General features: G+C 39.2%; 1 protein-coding gene across 1 annotated transcript in view; it reads right to left on the bottom strand.

Annotated features, from left to right (window-relative positions):
- Positions 1–16,702, bottom strand: part of PGR (progesterone receptor) — a 101,928-nt gene extending 85,226 nt beyond the window's left edge. The window contains exons 1-2 of the mRNA XM_024115327.3: positions 14,075–16,702; positions 12,695–12,846 (exon numbers count right to left, since the gene is read on the bottom strand). Of these exons, the coding sequence (XP_023971095.1) occupies positions 12,695–12,846; positions 14,075–15,690 (1,768 nt within the window). The 5' untranslated portion in view covers positions 15,691–16,702. The remainder of the gene's footprint in view (positions 1–12,694; positions 12,847–14,074) is intronic.
- Positions 16,703–18,374: the final 1,672 nt, after the last annotated feature.

The following is an 18,374-nucleotide window of genomic DNA, read 5'->3' as shown; positions in this document are numbered from 1 at the left end:
AATATAGACAGCTAGCTCATTCTTTTTAATGTCACAGTGTATTTTATTGCAAGGGTATATCATAATTTCTTAATCTATTAACAGACATTTGAACTGTTTTCATTTTCTCAGTATTGCAAATAATGTGGTACTCAAAATCTACCTAGAGGTATTTCTACACATTTCTAGAGTTCTTTTAAGGACTAGTTTCTAGAAGTACAATTGTTGGGCCAAAGTAATGAATACTTTTAATAGATAATATCAAATTGCCCTCCAACTTTCAAATGGCCATTATTCATTGTTTTATCAATCTGATTGTTGGCCTGCCCACTATTATTTTAATCAGTAATAATTATTAGCACATTGAACATTTTTCATCCCTCTATAGACTATGTTTTGTGAATTGTCTTCATATCTTTTGTTCATTTTTCTTTTTGGCTGTTCATCTTTTTTTCTTTGTAAGAACATTCTGCATTTTAGCAATAACATTCTTTTGATTTATACATATGTTACAAATAGTTTTCCAATTTATCACTTGACTTTACTTTTTGCCTTATAGAAAAAGTTTGAAATTTATTTATGTAGCAAAATGGACCAAATTTGATTTTGAATTCTGGACTTCATGTCAATATTAGAAAGTTTTGCCATTCCAATATTACAAATACATACCTCCATCTTTTCTTTCCATGCTTTTGAATCTTTTTCCTTAAAAAAAAAACTTAAATTGTTGACCCACCTGAAATTTTTCTTTTGTATAATAAGCCAGTAGTTCCAAGACCATTTATTGAATAACCCATCTGAAAATGAAAGCTCCTTAACTCCTAACCTTTATCTATTTTTTAAAGGTTGTGAATATCAATATCTTAGTATTTCCAATAAATCACCTTTTCTAACTATTACAGGACAAAATAAATAAGCTCTTCCAGCATTACCTACTAGTTTTGGTAAGTTACTTAACTCCTGAGTCTCTGCTCAGATACCTAAAAAGTGGGGATAAGAAGAGAGATAATGAATATACAGCATTTAGCATGATTTCTATTACACAGGCCGTCAGTAACGACAGATATTGGTAGCTTCGTTCCCGATGCACTTCAGCATTCCAAGTCTGCATCAAAGAATTTAATCAGACACTAAACTGTAGGCTGCCCACAAGCTTCTTGAAATCAATGACTGTACCTTCTACTGTACAGGCCACAAGGACTCAGGAAAGAGTAAGAGCATGAGCTCCAGGAATTGAGTTCTGCCCTACTTTTCACTAACTCAATGAACCTTATCTGTAAAATGTGGAAAATAGAACCTGCCTGAGAGGATTGTTCTGAGGGTTAAATAAGTTAGTATATGTAAAAAAACTAGGAGAGTGCCTAAATTTAGTAAACATTTAATAAATAATAACCATTATTTTCACACTTTAATTTTTTTTTTTTTCCTTACGCTGGCCTCTCACTGCTGTGGCCTCTCCCGTTGTGGAGCACAGGCTCCGGACGCGCAGGCTCAGCGGCCATGGCTCACGGGCCCAGCCGCTCCGCGGCATGTGGGATCCTCCCGGACCGGGGCACGAACCCGCGTCCCCTGCATCGGCAGGCGGGCTCTCAACCGCTGCGCCACCAGGGAAGCCCCACAGTTTAATTTTTATGTCTCCTACAAATGTTACACCATAATACTGAGCTCATTGTCCATACTCACTACTTTTTTATTCAATTTCATAAATAACTCACTGCATCAGACAAGAGAAAAATAACATAGGAAGTATTTTTTCCCTTAAGAAATAATGAGTGAGTACTGTGTTTCAAAAAAGATTATACGATTTCTTAAAATGTTGTATAAAGTACATAACACCAAAGGCTGTAGTAGCAGTTGTGAACGAAACCAGAAACCTAAGTCAATTACATTTTTTAAAAAATTGAGCATGAAAATTTACTTCTTTGCTTTGTAGAAGTCAAAGTAAAAAGGAAAACACAATAGGCTGATAAATTTGGTGAAGTATGCATTATGTAGTTTATTACATGAAGGTCATCTAGCAACAAGAAGGAGATTGTGTTCATCTACCCTTCTACAAATTAGGTAGGTATGGAAGATGATAAAATATGTGATTTTCTAATGTTGTAAATGAGGATAAAACTTAAAAATCCAGGCAAGTAAAAAATTTGTGTGCCTGTTTTGGAGTCTCTGTCTTAAGTATCAATTATTTCAATCAGTCCTTTAAAGAAGTTATTGCTGAAAGATTTCCTGCAGTTACTTTGTTTTGCTGACAAAAGATAGAGCTGTATAACTCAGATGTGATTTTCATGTGACACGGTTGATATTCTGTTAGAATACTGAAGAGTTAGATTTGAAATCTTGACCAAATGTTCATCCTCTCTTTGCACAGATGTCAAAAAGTTTTCAGTAAATAGAGTCAAGAAACTGTGTAGGATTGGCTCAAGTACCAGAATAAACACTTGACTGCGGCCTGAGGGTTTCCTGTCATAATGCAGCGGTATTTAACGAAAATGTTGGCAAAGAATTCTTTGTTCAAATAAAATCTTAAGTGGAAGAGTCAACCAAGTAAACAGACAAAAGCAGAGCTCTTCTGGGCTAAGAATGAATGGGACTGAGTTAAGAAGCAAAACTTGAAAACCAGTCCCCCATAAAATATCATGTTTTTGTTTGAAAAATTATAAAGTAATTAATATTTGTTCAAGTACAAAACAATCTGGAGAGACAGTGTAGAAGCACACAAAACACAGAAGTTGGAGTCAGATGCCCTGTGTTTGAATCTTGGTCCCTACCCTGCGTAGTGACCTTTCTGTATACTCACTGGTGAAGTACAAATAATGAGAGTACCTCCACCTTATGGGACTTTTGGAGGAATTAAATGACTTAATATAGTAAAGCACTCAGAACAGTGCCTGGTCATAATCAAGTGTAAATACAGTGTTTGCTAAATGAATAAGCTTCTCACACAACATTAGGATATAATAGTGGAAAAAACTCCAATCCTTCTAGATTTCTCTAACTGAACCCTAGGGTGGATCATGCATAGCTTTGGCATAACTCATATCAATGTATTCTCATGTTCACTAATTGATTGACAGGATTTTTGTTTTTGTTTTCTTCTTGGTTTTGTACATGTCAAAGACATGGACTGCATACACATTCCTCTTTGTATTCCCAGCACAAGTAACTTTTAAATGCAGTAAGTATCAATACATGTATGTGGAGTGAATAAATTAATGAATTAAATCATTTTAGCAGCATGAAGCAAGCTAATCATTTAATTCATTTAGATTTATTTTAGAGTATCAAAATACTTAATTATATTCTAGAAAGAGGAGCAAGGCATGTACCCAAGCAGACAAGAACAAAAAGTGCTTACTCAAGTAATGGCAATGCTAAGAGGATTTTCATCTTATAAAGTATTATGTAATAGTTAAAAGAACAAGCTAGGAATATATATCAACATACAGGGCTTCAAGTCATTGTTTCATGAAAAAAATGAGGAGTGATACACAAATTGTGATATATGATACCATTTTTGTATCAACATATCTAAAACAACATATTACACACATATACACAAAATTGTAAAAAACTGAGATAGAGGTATAGAAGAATGGTAGGGAAGGGAACAGATTAGAGGTATTGATAAAGAGAATTTAAGTCTCATTGGTGATGTTTTGATTTTTTTTAAGGAGACTGTATTATTGCATTACTTGAGTACTTAAAGTACAACAACTTAAAGGCTGGAAAAGGGCACTATCTGTTAGCATTGGCATGGATGTCTTCATACCAATACTTCCCCTTCATGTTCTTGCAGTAGGATTAAAAACCCTACATAACCAAATATTGAGCTGATGATACCAAAAGCCATCTTTCTCACCATTTCTTTTTCAGTAATGCAGAGGCTTATATCAATGGATCATAATGCAAAATTGTGCTTAAAACCAACTTACTACTCAGGCTAAATATTAAACTGAGAGACCTGAAGCTTGAGAATAAATTATCCAATTTATTATCTATTAATAATATTATTTATTATTATTTATAGAGTTTAGAAGTGAAGTCCAGTGAATTACTACATGTTTATTTTTAGAGTAACAGGAAAACTGCCATAGGGTTGACTCTATGGAGAGAAAATTAAATTAAATAAGATCATTGGCAAATTGTCTTCTCAAGAGCCCAAATATAAATCAAAGAAATTATGGTGGAAGGGATTGTTGGATAATGTTGTGGACTAAAAATGATGGAGAAAGCACTATAGAGCTCTAAAGACAGCAAAAATAATTCATGAGTTTGTCCAAAAAAAATTTAACAAACAAAGGAGACTTCAAGGCAAGGGAAGTTATTAGGAATAAAGAGGGGCATTACATAATGATAAAGGGGCCAATTTTCCAAGACGACATAACATTTCTTAATGTGTATGCATCTAACAACATATCATCAAAATTTTGTGAGGTAAAAATGATAGAACTGCAAGGAGAAATAGACGAGTCCACTATTATTGTTAGCCACTTCAACACCTCTCTATCGGAAATAGATCCAGCAAGCACAAAATCAGTAAGGACATAGTTGAACTCAACAACATCAACAATCAACTAAACATAATTGACATCTATAGACTACTTCATCCAACACAGCAGAATACACCTTCTTCTCAAGCTCACATGAAATATTCATCAAGATAAGCCACATAAAACACACCATAACACTAGGCCATAAAACATACTTTAACAACTTTAGAGAACAGAAATCATTCAATGTCTGTTCTTATACCACAAAGAAACTAAACTAGAAATCAATAACAGAAAGACAACTGGAAAATTTCAAAGTACATGGGGATTTAACAATACACTTTAAATAACACATGATTCAAAGAAGAAATCTCAAGAGAAATTTAAAAGTATTTTGAGCTAAATGAAAATGAAAACACAAATATCAAAATCTGTGGTATACATCAAAAGCAGTGCTTAGAGGGAAATTTTTAGCATTAAATATATGAGAAAAGAAAATATTTTGCATTAAATACTATATTAGGAAAGAAAAAAGATCTAAGGTCTATCTTCTAAACTTTCACCTTAGGAAACTAGAAAAAAAGAGTAAATTAAGCCAAATGAGTAGAAGAAAAGAAATAATAAATTAGATCAGAAATCAATGAAATTGAAAAGAGGAAATGAATAAAGAAAATAAACAAAACCAAAAGCTGGTTCTCTGAAAAGATCAATAAAATCAATAAGCCTCTAGAGAGGATAACTAACAAAAAAAGAGAGAGGACACAAATTACCAATATCAGAAATGAAAGAGGAGATATCACTATAGATTCTATGGACATTAAATGAACAATAAAGAATACCATGAACAACTCTATGCTTACAAATTTGATAACCTAGATGAAATGGACCAATGCTTTGAGAGTCACAATCTGCCAAAACTCACATGAGAAAAAACAGACAATCTGAATAGGCCTTTAGCTATTAAGGAATTTGAATCAACAATTAATAACTTTCCAAAACAGAAAGCACCATGCCCAGATGGGTTCAATGATGAATTCTACAAAACATTTAAGGAAAAAATCATACCAATTCTCTACATTCTCTTTCAGAGATGAAAACAGAGAGAATGCTTCCTAACTCATTCAATGAGGCCAGCATTATACTAATACAAAACTAGACAAAGACATTACAAGAAAAGAAAACTATAGACTAATATCTCTCACGAATATAGACGCAAAAAACCTCAACAAAATCTTAGCAAATCAAATCCAAAAAAGTATAAAAATGAATTGTACATCATGACCAAATGGGATTCAACCCAAGTACGCAAGACTGGTTCAACATTTGAAAATTAATGTGTTCCATCACATTAACAAGCTAAAAAAGAAAAATCACTTGATCATATCAACAGATGCTGAAAAAGCATTAGACAAAAGCCAACAATCACTCATGAAAAATCTATTAGTGAACTAGAAATAGAGAGGAACTTTCTCAACTTGATAAAAATATCTACAAAAAACCTACAGCTAATGTCACACTTAATAGTGAGAAGCTAGAAGACTTTCCATTAGATTAGGAACAAGCCAAAGATATCTCCTCTCATCACTCATTTTCAACACTGTAGTGGGAGTCCTACAAATGCAATAGGACAAAAAAAGAATATAAGAGATATACTCATTGGGAAGAAAGAGATAAAACTGTCTTTGTTTGTAGATGATATGTTCTTCTATGTAGAAAATCCAAAAAGAATTGACAGAACAACTCCTGGAAGAAATAAGCAATTATAGCAAGGTCACAGGATACAAGACTAATATACAAAAGTCAGTTGCTTTCCTATGTACCAGAAATGAATAAGTGAAATTTTAAATTAAAAACACAATACATTTACATTAGCACCCCCAAAAATGAAGTACTTAGGTATAAATGTAACAAAATATGTATAAGGTTTATATGGGGAAAACCGTAAAACTCTAATAAATGGGCTAAAAGAACTAAATAAATGGGGAGATATTCCATGTTCATGGATAGGAAGATTCAATATTGTCAAGATGTCAGTTCTTCCCAAAACGATCTACAGATATAAGCCCAATCAAAATCCCAGAAGGCCATTTTATGGATATTAACAAAAGATTCTAAAGTTTATATGGAGAGGCAAAAGACCCAAGATAGGAAACACAATACTGAAGTTGGAGGACTGACACTACCTGACTTTAAGATTTATGATAAAGCTACAATAATCAAGAACAGACTAATAGATGGATGGAACAGAATAGAAAGCCTAAAAATAGAACCACATAAATATACGCAACTTATCTTTACCAAAGGAGTAAAGGCAATACAATGGAGAAAGGACAGTTTCTTCAACAAGTAGTGTTAGAATAACTGGACACCTATACGCAAAAAAGTGAATCTAGACACAGACATTACACCCTTTACAAAAATCCACTTAAAATGTATCACAGAACTAAATATAAAATGCAAAACAATAAAACTCCTAAAAGAAAGATAACATAGGAGCAAATCCAGATGACCTTGAGTTTGGTGATAAATTTTTAGATATAATACTGAAGTCATAATCCAGGAAAGAAAGAACTGAGAAACCAGATTTCATTAAAAGTAAAATTTTCTGCTATGTGAAAGACACTGCCAAGAGAATAAAGAGACAGAATGGGACAAAATATTTACAAAATACATATCTGATAAAGCCTGTTATCCAAAATATACAAAAAAACCAAAAAACCCTCTTAAAACTCAACAGAAAAAAACAAAAAATAGGCCAAAGACCTTAACAAATACTTCACCAAAGAAGATATACAGATGTCAAATAAGCATATGAAAACATACTTCACATAATATGTCATCAGGGAAATTTAAGTCAAAACATTAATGAGCTACAACTACACACCTATTAGGCCAAAATCTAAAGCACTGAGAAACACAAATACTGGCAAGGACGTGAAACAAGAGGAACTCTCATTTATTGAGACTGGGACTGGAAAATGGTACAGCCACTTTGGAAGACAATTTGGTGGTTTCTTACAAAACTAAACATACTCTTACCAAGCAATTGCACTACTTGCTATTTGCCCTAAGGAGTTGAAAATTGATGTGCACACAAATACCTGCAGACAGATCTTTACAGCAGCTTATTCATAATTTCCAAAACCTGGAAGTAACCAAGATATCCTTTAGTAGGTGAATGGATAAATAAACTGTGGAATATCCAGACAATGGAATGTTATACAGCACTAAAAAGAATGAGCTTTTCACATGGAAGAAAGTTAAATGCATATTGCTAAGGGAAAAACCTAATTTGAAAAGGCTTCCTACTGTATGATCCCAACTATATGACATTCTGGAAAAGGCAAAATACTATGGTGACAATATAAATATTAGTGGTTGACAGGAGTTGGGGAGGAGGAAGGAACGAATAGGCAGAGCACAGAGGATTTGGAAGGGCAGCAAAAATACTCTGTATGATACTCTAACCATGGATACATGTCATTATACATTTGTCCAAACCCAATGAATGTTACAAAACCAAGAATGAACCCTAATGTAAACTATGGACTTTCGGTGATTATGACGTGTCGATGTAGGTTCATCAGTTGTACCACTCTGGTGGAGGGCTGTGATAATAGGGGAAGCTATGTATGTGTCATGGCAGGAGGTACATGGGAAATCTCTGTACCTTCCTCTCAATTTTGCTGTAAACCTAAAATTGCTCTAAAACATAATAAAACCTTTAAAAAATTTGAATGTTCATTGTTTCTGTTTTGGAAGTCATACCAGGGAGAACGATGCTACCAAGTCAGTTTTCATTTTTAGACTATGACACCAACTCTACTCAGAAAGAAAACTTCAGAAAGAAATATGTTTTTCTTAAAAATACTTCATTTCTGTTCAGTTTCTTCTGTGGTCTGCTTATGATGGTGTCTTTCTAATTCCAAAAGACTTTTCCCACCATCCCCAGCTTCTGTCAGAAGGGTCAATTCTCTAATTGTCCAGGCATAACACATTCATTTAGCACATCTATAACTTGATACCTGCATGCTAATTGATAGAATGTCCCTTCCCTCCACTACACTAAAAACTCCACTAGTGCTGCAGCCAGTTAGGTCTGTCCTGTTTTACTGCTTTCCAACTAGCACCTAGCGTAGTGCCTGGCATACAGCAGGTGCTCAATAAATATTTGGTTAATTAATACATGAACAAAAAATTAGATGAACATAGAGTAAATTATGCTAAGTGAAATAAGCCAGACAGAGAAAGACAAATACCACATGGTATCAGTTACATGTGGAATGAAAAAAATAAGTTGAATTCATAGAAACAGAGAGCAGAGAAGTGGTTACCAGGGGCTGGAGGATGGGGAAATAGGGAGAGGTTCGTAAAAGGATACAAACTTTCAGGCATAAGGTGAATAAGGTCTGAGGATCTAATGTATAATATCATGACTATAATAGATAACATTGTACAGTACTGTATAATTGAAATTTGCTAGGAGAGTAGAACTTAAACGTTCTTGCCAAAAGAAAGGCAAATAAGTGAGGTGATAGACACGTTAATTAACTTGATGGGGGGAATTCTTTTACCATGCACATATACATCAAATCATCACATTGTACACTTTAAATATCTTACAATTTTATTTGTCAGTTATACCTCAATAAAGATAGAAAAAATGAGGCTAACAATGTAATATAATTAAAAATCCATCAATACCTACTTAGCCTAGTATCTTCTAAATAGTATGTTTCAACTGTATTACAATATTTCTCAACCATATTCCATCAAATGTATTCACTACAAATGCTGTCACAGTGTAAAACATGCAAGGAATAATAGCTTGGCATCATCTGTTATGACTGGTTCATTTAGCAAACAGTTATATACTGAAAGTTTAGTATACTCCTATCACTGAGCTAGTCACAGTGCATACAGAGGTGAGCCAGTGAGAAATGATCATTTCCTTCTTAATACAAGGCCAGTAGCCTGCATTTATAGGACTGGCAGGTCATTATGACTTCTCCTTGAAATGTATTAAGGCAATTTCTGACCACTTCCCGGTTCAGTCCTAGTATTAGTAAAGGAATGCAATGGGCTATTCAACCAATTACTTTTTGGCTAATTCTTTTTTTTTTTTTTTCTCAGCTTAAGAGAGGTCATTTCTCCCCACCCCATACCCCTACTTCCTGAGTGGTATATTTTTTCTCTGCCTCTTCTCTTTTCTGTCTCATACCAAGGGAAATCCAGTTTTTCTGGATGACTTCTTCATAGGCATTATTGTCTCCCACTTCTAACTTGGAGGAGAGGTGGGGAAACTGCCTCTTGGCCCCTAACTGTGTCTTCTCATTGCTGCCTTAAATGTGGAGTTAGTATCACCCATCCATTTACGTCACACACTTCTACTCACCCTTGATCTTGAATTCTGCATTAGGATTCATTTTTACCTTCCTAGATGCTTTATCACCTGGCTCACATTTTTTCTTCCAACCCTCTATTGTTTCTTTTTGGAATTTAAACTGAATTTCCTATTATGAGAAAGGAAGTATAGTGGTGGAGGGCACAAATTCTAGAGTCACACCCCTTGGATTTGAATCCTACTCCACCACTTCTTAGCTGTGATTAAGGCAATTTAACATCTCTGAACCTCAGTTTCCTCATTTGTAAATTGAAAGTTATAATAATGTCTACATTATAAGGCTTAAATGAGTTAAGACCCATAAAACACTTAGTCACTGGCACATAGAAAGCACTCCCGAATGCCAGTATTATCATTATCCTTGGTAACATTAATATCCATATTTTTGACTATTGACTTTCAATTTCTGGACATATTGGCATCCACATATAGTTCTACTTTGAAGCAGCTTATCACACAGCCCTACTTTAAGATTTCAAACCTGGTATTTTTCTCCAATTACAAAAATTCTTCTCCTCATCTTTCTCACTCTTGAAAACTCCCAGAACATTCTATTTTCTTGGCTTAAATCACTGATTCAAGCAAGCACTGGCAATCAAACTTCCTAATCTTTAACTCTAATAATTTTCTAATATGAATCTTTGAGTCTTAGTCAGTCTAATCTTAATCTCTTCACTCTTCCTTGAACATATACACTTACAAACTCTCCTCAATGTCCAGAGATCAATAATCTTACTTGTCCTTTAATAGCCAAATGAATGATTTATCAACATCTATCTTGAGCTCCTCTTTGTAAATATTGCTGAATAAAGGTACTTCGTTTCTATTACTCAAAACTAAAACAGAACTACGCCAACAGTAATGGTCCAACAAATGCTTTCTAAGAGTAAATTTGGGAAGACTTCCTTTATGTTTAGGATGCTATTTTGATAATAATGATGTGAAAGCATTTGTATTTTAATTAGAGTATTCTTGGTGCTATATGCACTTTTGAAGTAACTTTCAAGAATGAAGTAGCATTTGTCATATATCTACTTTTGCATACCATCTCTGATTTATAAGCATTGCAATTAAAGAAAATCTAACCTGTGTTGACTAACAATCAGCTACCGACTAGCTGTATGCTCTTTAGAAACTCATTATGTCTTTGGGACTTGAGTATCTGTAAAATACGGGAGCTGGGCTAGAATAAACTGGCTTTTAGAGGACTCCAAGGGGGTCATTCACTTAAGAATTAGACTAAGGAGACTGTAAGCATAAAGAAAATCATATTAATGCAGGGGGGAATGTTCAAGAAACCAGAACCAAAGTCAGATGGGAATGGTAATTCCAATTACGCACTGGAGAATTGACTCTTCCACACAAAGGACTTCAAACTGTAACTATGACTAAATGATGTCAGTTGGAAAGTTAAGGCTACTGTCAGTTGTCCCGTTTTCTCACATAACCTCTTGTCACAGTACCTCAACTAATTTAAAATGCAATTAAAACCCCCTGAAGCTGAATACATGTGTTCAACATCAGTTAAATACATTCATCCTTTGGGGAAAACAATCATGTTCTAGAAATACACAAAGCGATTATTTTTTATGAAGAATTAATTTCAGTAGGAGGGGTACACATACCATTAATAAATAGTTGGGAATCATTTTCATCAAAAGGGCATATCAGTTGTAAAGAATTATATGTTAGCTATCTACAGGGATAGTGAATTTTTTTGTTAAATGTCTTTTGGGTTAATATTCTTTTGGTGTAAATGTGTATTAAATATGCATGTCAACTCCTTTGAACTCTCCCTTAAGGTAAAAATTCCCCACTCCCTCCTTTCCTGCTCCTAAGTAGAGGGCTCTTGAAATTAGAGAACTCCCAAACAGGAAGCAAAAAAGCAGACATTCAGATCTTTGGTTTCTTGTGTAGGTGTGATATCAGAACTCCAGAGAGAACCCTAAACTCACGTCAGCTTGTTATAAAATACACTTATTGCTAGAATTCAAATGTGAAATGATGTTTAAATGTATTTCTGTCTTCAGATATAAATGTGTTTGCCTGCTTAGAGTTTAGTGTAGATAGAAAGAGAAATTAAAACATATATTCTATGAAAGTTCAAGTCTGAAATACACTATGCAAGTCAATCCAAAATCATTAGGTAAATATGTAATTTAGATGATTTTAAAAACATGAAAGCCTTACTTAAAGCAAAATACTTCTTCAAAAATTATATAACTGTGATGTCTAAATTTTTCTTTTGCTTTAAACTGTTTACACCTATTTCCCATACACTTACAAAAATATACTAAACAAAAAGGGAACTTTTAAACTTTGTTTAGAATTACCATTATATAATTATTAAATAAACATGCATATAGGGAAAAGACAAAATCATATAGAAAATTTGTAACTGCATAATATATACGTACATATAGAATTTTGACAACTTTTACCGTTTTTCTTTTGAAAGAAAATTTTAATTTGGTATATATTATATATAATATATATGATAAAAATGTAAAAATACAATCAGAACAAATCTGTTTCTTTAAAGTTAAATAGTTAATGAACAATGTTTGCATTGTTCCCAAGATTAGTATGACTTGTGTCTAAATGTTAAAAGCATTAGTCAAACAGTATGCAATTATAATATCCAACCCCATTCAATACGGAGTATTATAAATAAAAATATATTGTTAAACATCATCATATAAGTTAAACGAAAATATCACCATTTCTTAGAGGAAGCAAGGGCTGATTAAAATCTATAAAATATTAGATGGTCTCCATTTACAATTAAACCAACAAGAAAGGATCGGGGAAAGGAGCCTACCTTCCATTGCCCTTTTAAAGAAGACCTTACAGCTCCCACAGGTAAGGACACCATAATGACAGCCTGATGCTTCATCCCCACAGATTAAACAAATCTTCTGAGGTAATGACTCGAAGCTGTACTGTGGGCTCTGGCTGGCTTCTGAATCCGGCCTTGAAATGCAAAACAAAGTACTCCATTTATTTTTAGGTGCACCACTATCTAATACTAAAGTTTTCTTAACCCAGAATTGACAGAGTGAAAGGGTTTTTAGAAAATAGAACCGAATACACTTGAAAGACATGCAAACTAAACTTGATGTACTACCTGTTACTGGATTCATCAGACTGGCAAACTTATTAGCCTTTCATCAGGAGTACCAACACGAAAGAATAATAAATAATTAATATATAATTTTATATCCAGAAAAAAATCTTTCTACACAACTCCTTATAGAGAATCAATTCAGTCTCTGACAAATCAAATGTTATGACCTTGTACGCTGGGTAACGATAAACGTGGTTTTGCTTTAAGAGTACAATCTTACTTAGTGATGCTACTGAGTTTTTAAAACTCAACTCTGTAATTAAACAAGAATACGTGTTTGTCATTTTAAAGTATTGTTCGGTATACTACCACTGTTTTGACTATTCACAAGATTCCAAACCGAGAGCATTTTTTCTTTTTTCTTTAAAATTCCATTACTCCCGTAAGTAAATTGTTTTAAAACCTGTGTGAAAAAAAGTTGCAGCGAACTCGAAACAATATTAGAATACAAGGTAACTGCAGTGATTGATGTTTCAATCCGTAATGTAAACATATTACACATAAATTAATTTTAATCTTGAGATTCGTATGAAAATGAAGCAGTTGAGTGTCCAGACCCCTGAGACTGTTCTGCTTTGGGTTCTGGCCCGCTACCCAACATCCAGTGCCACCCCTCCCGGGAGAACGCGGCGTTAATGTCTCCTCTCCAAGACAGACATTCCCAGTAATTGTCCTTCTGCGAAGAAAAGCATTTTATAAGGCCCCCGACTCGCCGCACCCCTTCCGCTCCGCGGGGCTACAGCGGACCTAGAGTGACGCTGCACTTTTAGAAATCACGGCTGGTCTCGTCCTGGGATGGCGCAGATCTGAAAAGTGTAGGAACATATTTTCGGGGAGGTACGTTCCAGAAACAGCATATTCTGCGCCCCCTTGGTGTCCCCCCAAAAAATGAGGAGAAGAGGTAAGGAAAAGGAAGCCAACCTGTGCTGTGCCCCGCCCCGGCCACCCACCCCTCGCGGCCACTCGGGGGAGCCGGAGCCGGAGCCGGGCGCTGAGGGCCGGGAGCTGGCGGCGGCCAGCGGCCGCACCGCTACTCTCGCGACGCGCCGGGCGCGCCCCGCCCCGGGCCCTCACCTCAGGTAGTTGAGATAGGGCTGGTAGACCTGCGGCAGGCCCTCCTTGAGCACCGCGGCCTGGTAGCCGAGCTGCGGGAGCCCGTTGAGGCCGAGCGGCGGGTAGAGCGCTGGGGCCGCCCCGGCGGCGGCCGAGGCCGAGGTGGACGGCAGGCCGTCCCGCGGCTGCAGGCAGGCGCCCGCACCCGGCCCCTTGCAGGGTGGCGGCGCGAACGGGCCCTGCTGGGGCGGCGCGCCCTCCGCCTTGTACAGGATGCACTCCAGGGTCGACCCCGACGAGGACGCGGACGAGACAGACGCACCGACAGGTGCGGCGGCGGCCGCCCCTTCCCCGGGTCTGGACGACGGCGCTCGCGTAGGCAGCGCCGGCGGCGCCAGCGGGAAATCCGGGAAGACGGCGGGGTTGGTACCCGCCACCAGGTACGGCCGCGGGGAGCGCGCGGCGGCCTCGGCGCCTTCCTCCTCCTCCTTGATCTTCAGGGCGGGCGGCTGGAAGTCTCCATAAAGCGGGAATGCGTCGTCCTTGGGCTCGGCGTCGGGCTGGTACGCGCAGTCGGGGAAGTCGCCGGATGAGGCCGAGGGCGGGCCCCGCGGCGGGGCAAAGGCGCTGACTGCCGCGGCCCCGCCGTCATAGTTATCCCCCTCTAGAAGCTGCCGGGTACGGGCGGCCAGGAAGGCCGAGTTGAGCGGCAGGATGGGCACGTGGATAAAATCCATCACCGTAGTGGCCAGCTGGGAGCGCCCGGGCGCCGCTGGCGCGTCGTGCTCCGCCAGGGCGACCCTGGGCGCCGTGAAGCGGGAATCTTCCTTGTGGACCAGGGCGACGCCTCCTGCGGCCGACCCTGGAGCAGCGGTCGCGGCTCCTCCTCCGGCCGCCGGGCCTCCCGCAGGCCGGGGTTTGCCCTTCAGAGGCGGACCCACGGAGCCCTCGGACTCGGAGCCATCCTCCTCCTCCACCTCCACCACAGCGGGCTGCGGAGAGGGCTTCACTGCGGCCCCGGGCCAGTGATGGCTCCCGGCCGTCGGGGGCAGCAGCTGCCGGGACGGTGCCAGGCCCCTGGGCAGCACTTTCTGGGCAGCTGCCGTCCCGGAGCTGTCACCAGCCTTGCCTTCTGGTCGGCTCATGAGCGGGGGCAATACCCCCTGGGTGGCAGGGGCAGCCCGGGCGTCTTGGGGAAGCTCGGGGCTAAAGAGGCACCAAGGGCTGGTGGCCTCGCAGACGGGCGGGCTGGCGTGGCTCTGCCCAGGACCCGAGGGCGTCAGTAGCGTGTCCAAGACACTGTCCAGCAGTCCGCTGTCCTTTTCTGGGGGTCTAGAGGTGCCACCTCCAGCACCCTCTGTGGCTTCAACTCTGGAATACGCCCCCTCCACGTCTGACAGCGACTGCTGGTCCTGAGTCTTCCCGTCTGGGTCCTGACCCTGGCAGGGCCGAGGGAAGAGCAGCCCGTCCAGGGAGAGGGGTATGACCGAGGCTGCAGGCGACGCGTCCGAGGTCTCGCTCGCCTGAAAGGGACCTGTGTCCCGGCGTCCCAGCAGAGGGGATCCGACCTGGGTGGGGGAGGGCGCTCTGCCCGCCACGTGGGGAGCCCGGGGATCCTTTGCCTTGCGCTCAGTCATGACGACCCGGACTCCCCTTTTCTCCTCCCCTGTCTCTGGGGAGGAGGGATAGGGGAAGGACGAGGGGGTGTCAGGAATACAAGTGCAGCGGGGGGAGGAAATAGGTGTTGAATTTGGCTGGACCGGACGGTGGAGAGGGGGGTGAAATCTCCACCTCCTGGGTCGGAAGGGGGCGGCACCGATCAGCTACTGCCCTTGCCCTCGGTCCGGTAGGCAGGGGAGGGGTGGCAGTTGCTCCGTCCTTGAGGCAGGTGGGGAGAGCAGGCGAAGGCAGTTGTAGGGATCTCGCTTCCTAACTGGGAGAGTTCTCCAAGAGAGTTCCCCGACTTCAGTCTGCGGACGGAGACGCAGAGTACTCACAAGTCGGCACTCGAGTGGCGGCGGCTTCGAAAGCGATGCAAAGCGGCTCTCTCTCTCGACTGTTTCTCCCGCTTCAGTGCCGTGTTGCTCCCAATCCCCGACTGCATTCCAGTTCCCTTCTCACTAAAACCCTGGGGCTACTTTGGCCTCTCGGCAGAGCCCATCCTCAGGAACAGCCTTGTTTCTGCCGGCTCCCTATAGCTGGCGACAACCATCTCTGCAGCTCTCACATTTCTCGGCAGTCCGGGGGGACGAAACGCCTATAGTTGCAGATTCCACTCAAATGCCAAGGGAAGCTAGTTCTTACTGAGAAAGCTGCTCACACACCAGACCCTCGCTCACTCAAATATTACTAGGCTTAACTGGAGTAGTGACAGCCAGTAGACTAGCCCCACCGCTTTCTAACAACGCCTCCTCCCTATCTGGTGGCCCCGCCCAAAGTCCCTCCCTGCCCCAATTATGGACCAGATCTGAAATTGTGGAGTTGGTATTTCCAACCGCTAGTCTGAATAACAGGTACTGTGGGATGGAACTTCATAAGCATATTAGATTTTGTACGACCAATTAAGAATTATGCCCAATCTAACTGGAAAAGAGAATGGATTCTATCAGAAGCTGAATTCTCAGGATTTCAGTTTTGTAAAGATTTTACATAGAGGAAAATATTTGGCTATGTGTATTATTTTTTAGAATAAACGTATCAAGGATGATCCTAAATAACATGAAAGAGATTTTCTCTCTTATGACTTCCATAAAAGTGAGTACTTTCAAATTTCTCTTGCTACAGCCAACACGTCCTGCTCCTCGTGAACAGTCCTCAATGTGGCAGAGAAATTTGGGAATGGGAGATCGTTGATAACACTTACCTACGTGTACAGGAAGTTTGGATGTTGTGTGTCACACTTTGATTTGTCCTAAGGAATGCATTCCAACTTTCAACAAATAGCACTTTAAGGAAAGTTTTCTTTAGCTCCAGCTTATATCCTGTGCTACATCGTAAATTCCTCAATAGAGATGTTAAATTGTATTTTTCTCCCCTCAACATTCTTATTCTTTAAAATAACCTTTGAGTTTTTTAAGCAGATCACCTCTTGCCTCCTGAAGATATGGTAGAGAGAGGGGGGAAGTAGTGCAATATATTTGAGATGCAGAGTTATGAGCTAACGATCTCTGTGCTGAACCCAAGACCGTTGGGTATCCTGACATCATCTTAAATATACCATGTTCAAAAGTGAATTAATCATTTGGAAAATTCCTCGAAGTTCTATCTGTGCTGATGCCTCACAGATTCTCTCAGCCAGTTTTAGAGAATACACTGGAAGACTCCAAGACTCCAGAATGGGCAGAGCTACTAGAGGTAAGGATCCTGGATCCCTGAATCACCTGGGGAGGGTCTACATGAGTGAGAAATAAATTTTATCATGTTAGGCCATTGGATTTTGGAATCAATTTTTCCAGCCATTAGCTTACTCTGATTGACTAATTTTAAATATAAAGGAGTTAGGCGGGTAGAGGAGGGGTGAAGAGAACTCCAGGAAGCAGATATAGTATGTTCACAGGACATCAAATAGGAAGACATAATATGGGGACTGCAAGGAGGCCATTATGGATAGAGCATAGAGTAGATGTGGGAATGGAAGAGGATAAGGCTAGAGAGATGAACTAATTTATTAATACTGTTATTGTTGCTTTGGGCTTTCCCTTTTCCAATCTATTTTAAACCACTTAACATGCTTTATTGGATATAACTCATACACCATAGAGTTCACCTGTTTTAAAGTTACAATTCAATGGTTTTTAGCATATGCACAGTTGTATAACTATCACCACTATTAATTTTAGAACATTTACATCACCCCAAAAAGAAACCCCACACCCATTAATAGTCACTCCTCATTTTACCTTAAAACCTTTCAACAGCCTCTGAATCTACTTTCCTTCTCTCTGCATTTGCCTCTTCTGGACATTTCATATAAATAGAATCATACCATATGTATTCTTTTTTGCTGGCTTCTTTCACTTAGCATAATGTTTTCAAGGTGCAGCCACATGGTAGCATGTATCAGTACTTCACTCCTTTTTATTGCTAAATAGTATTTTATTGTATAGATATACTATGTTTGATTATCCATTTAGCAGTTGTTGGACATTTGGGCTGTTTCTACTTGTAGGCTATTATGAATAATGTTGCTATTAACATTCATGTACAAGTTTTCATGTGAACATATATTTTCATTTCTCTGGCATATATACCGAGGATTAGAACTGCTGGGTCATATGGTAACTCTAGGTTTAACCTTTTGTGGAACTGCAGACTGTTTTCC

The sequence above is a fragment of the Physeter macrocephalus genome, chromosome 16 (genome assembly GCF_002837175.3).
Source record: "Physeter macrocephalus isolate SW-GA chromosome 16, ASM283717v5, whole genome shotgun sequence".
NCBI classification, from domain to species: Eukaryota; Metazoa; Chordata; class Mammalia; order Artiodactyla; family Physeteridae; genus Physeter; species Physeter macrocephalus.
The sequence above is the reverse complement of the archived record's forward strand: the minus strand, read 5'-3'. Positions and strand labels throughout refer to the sequence as shown.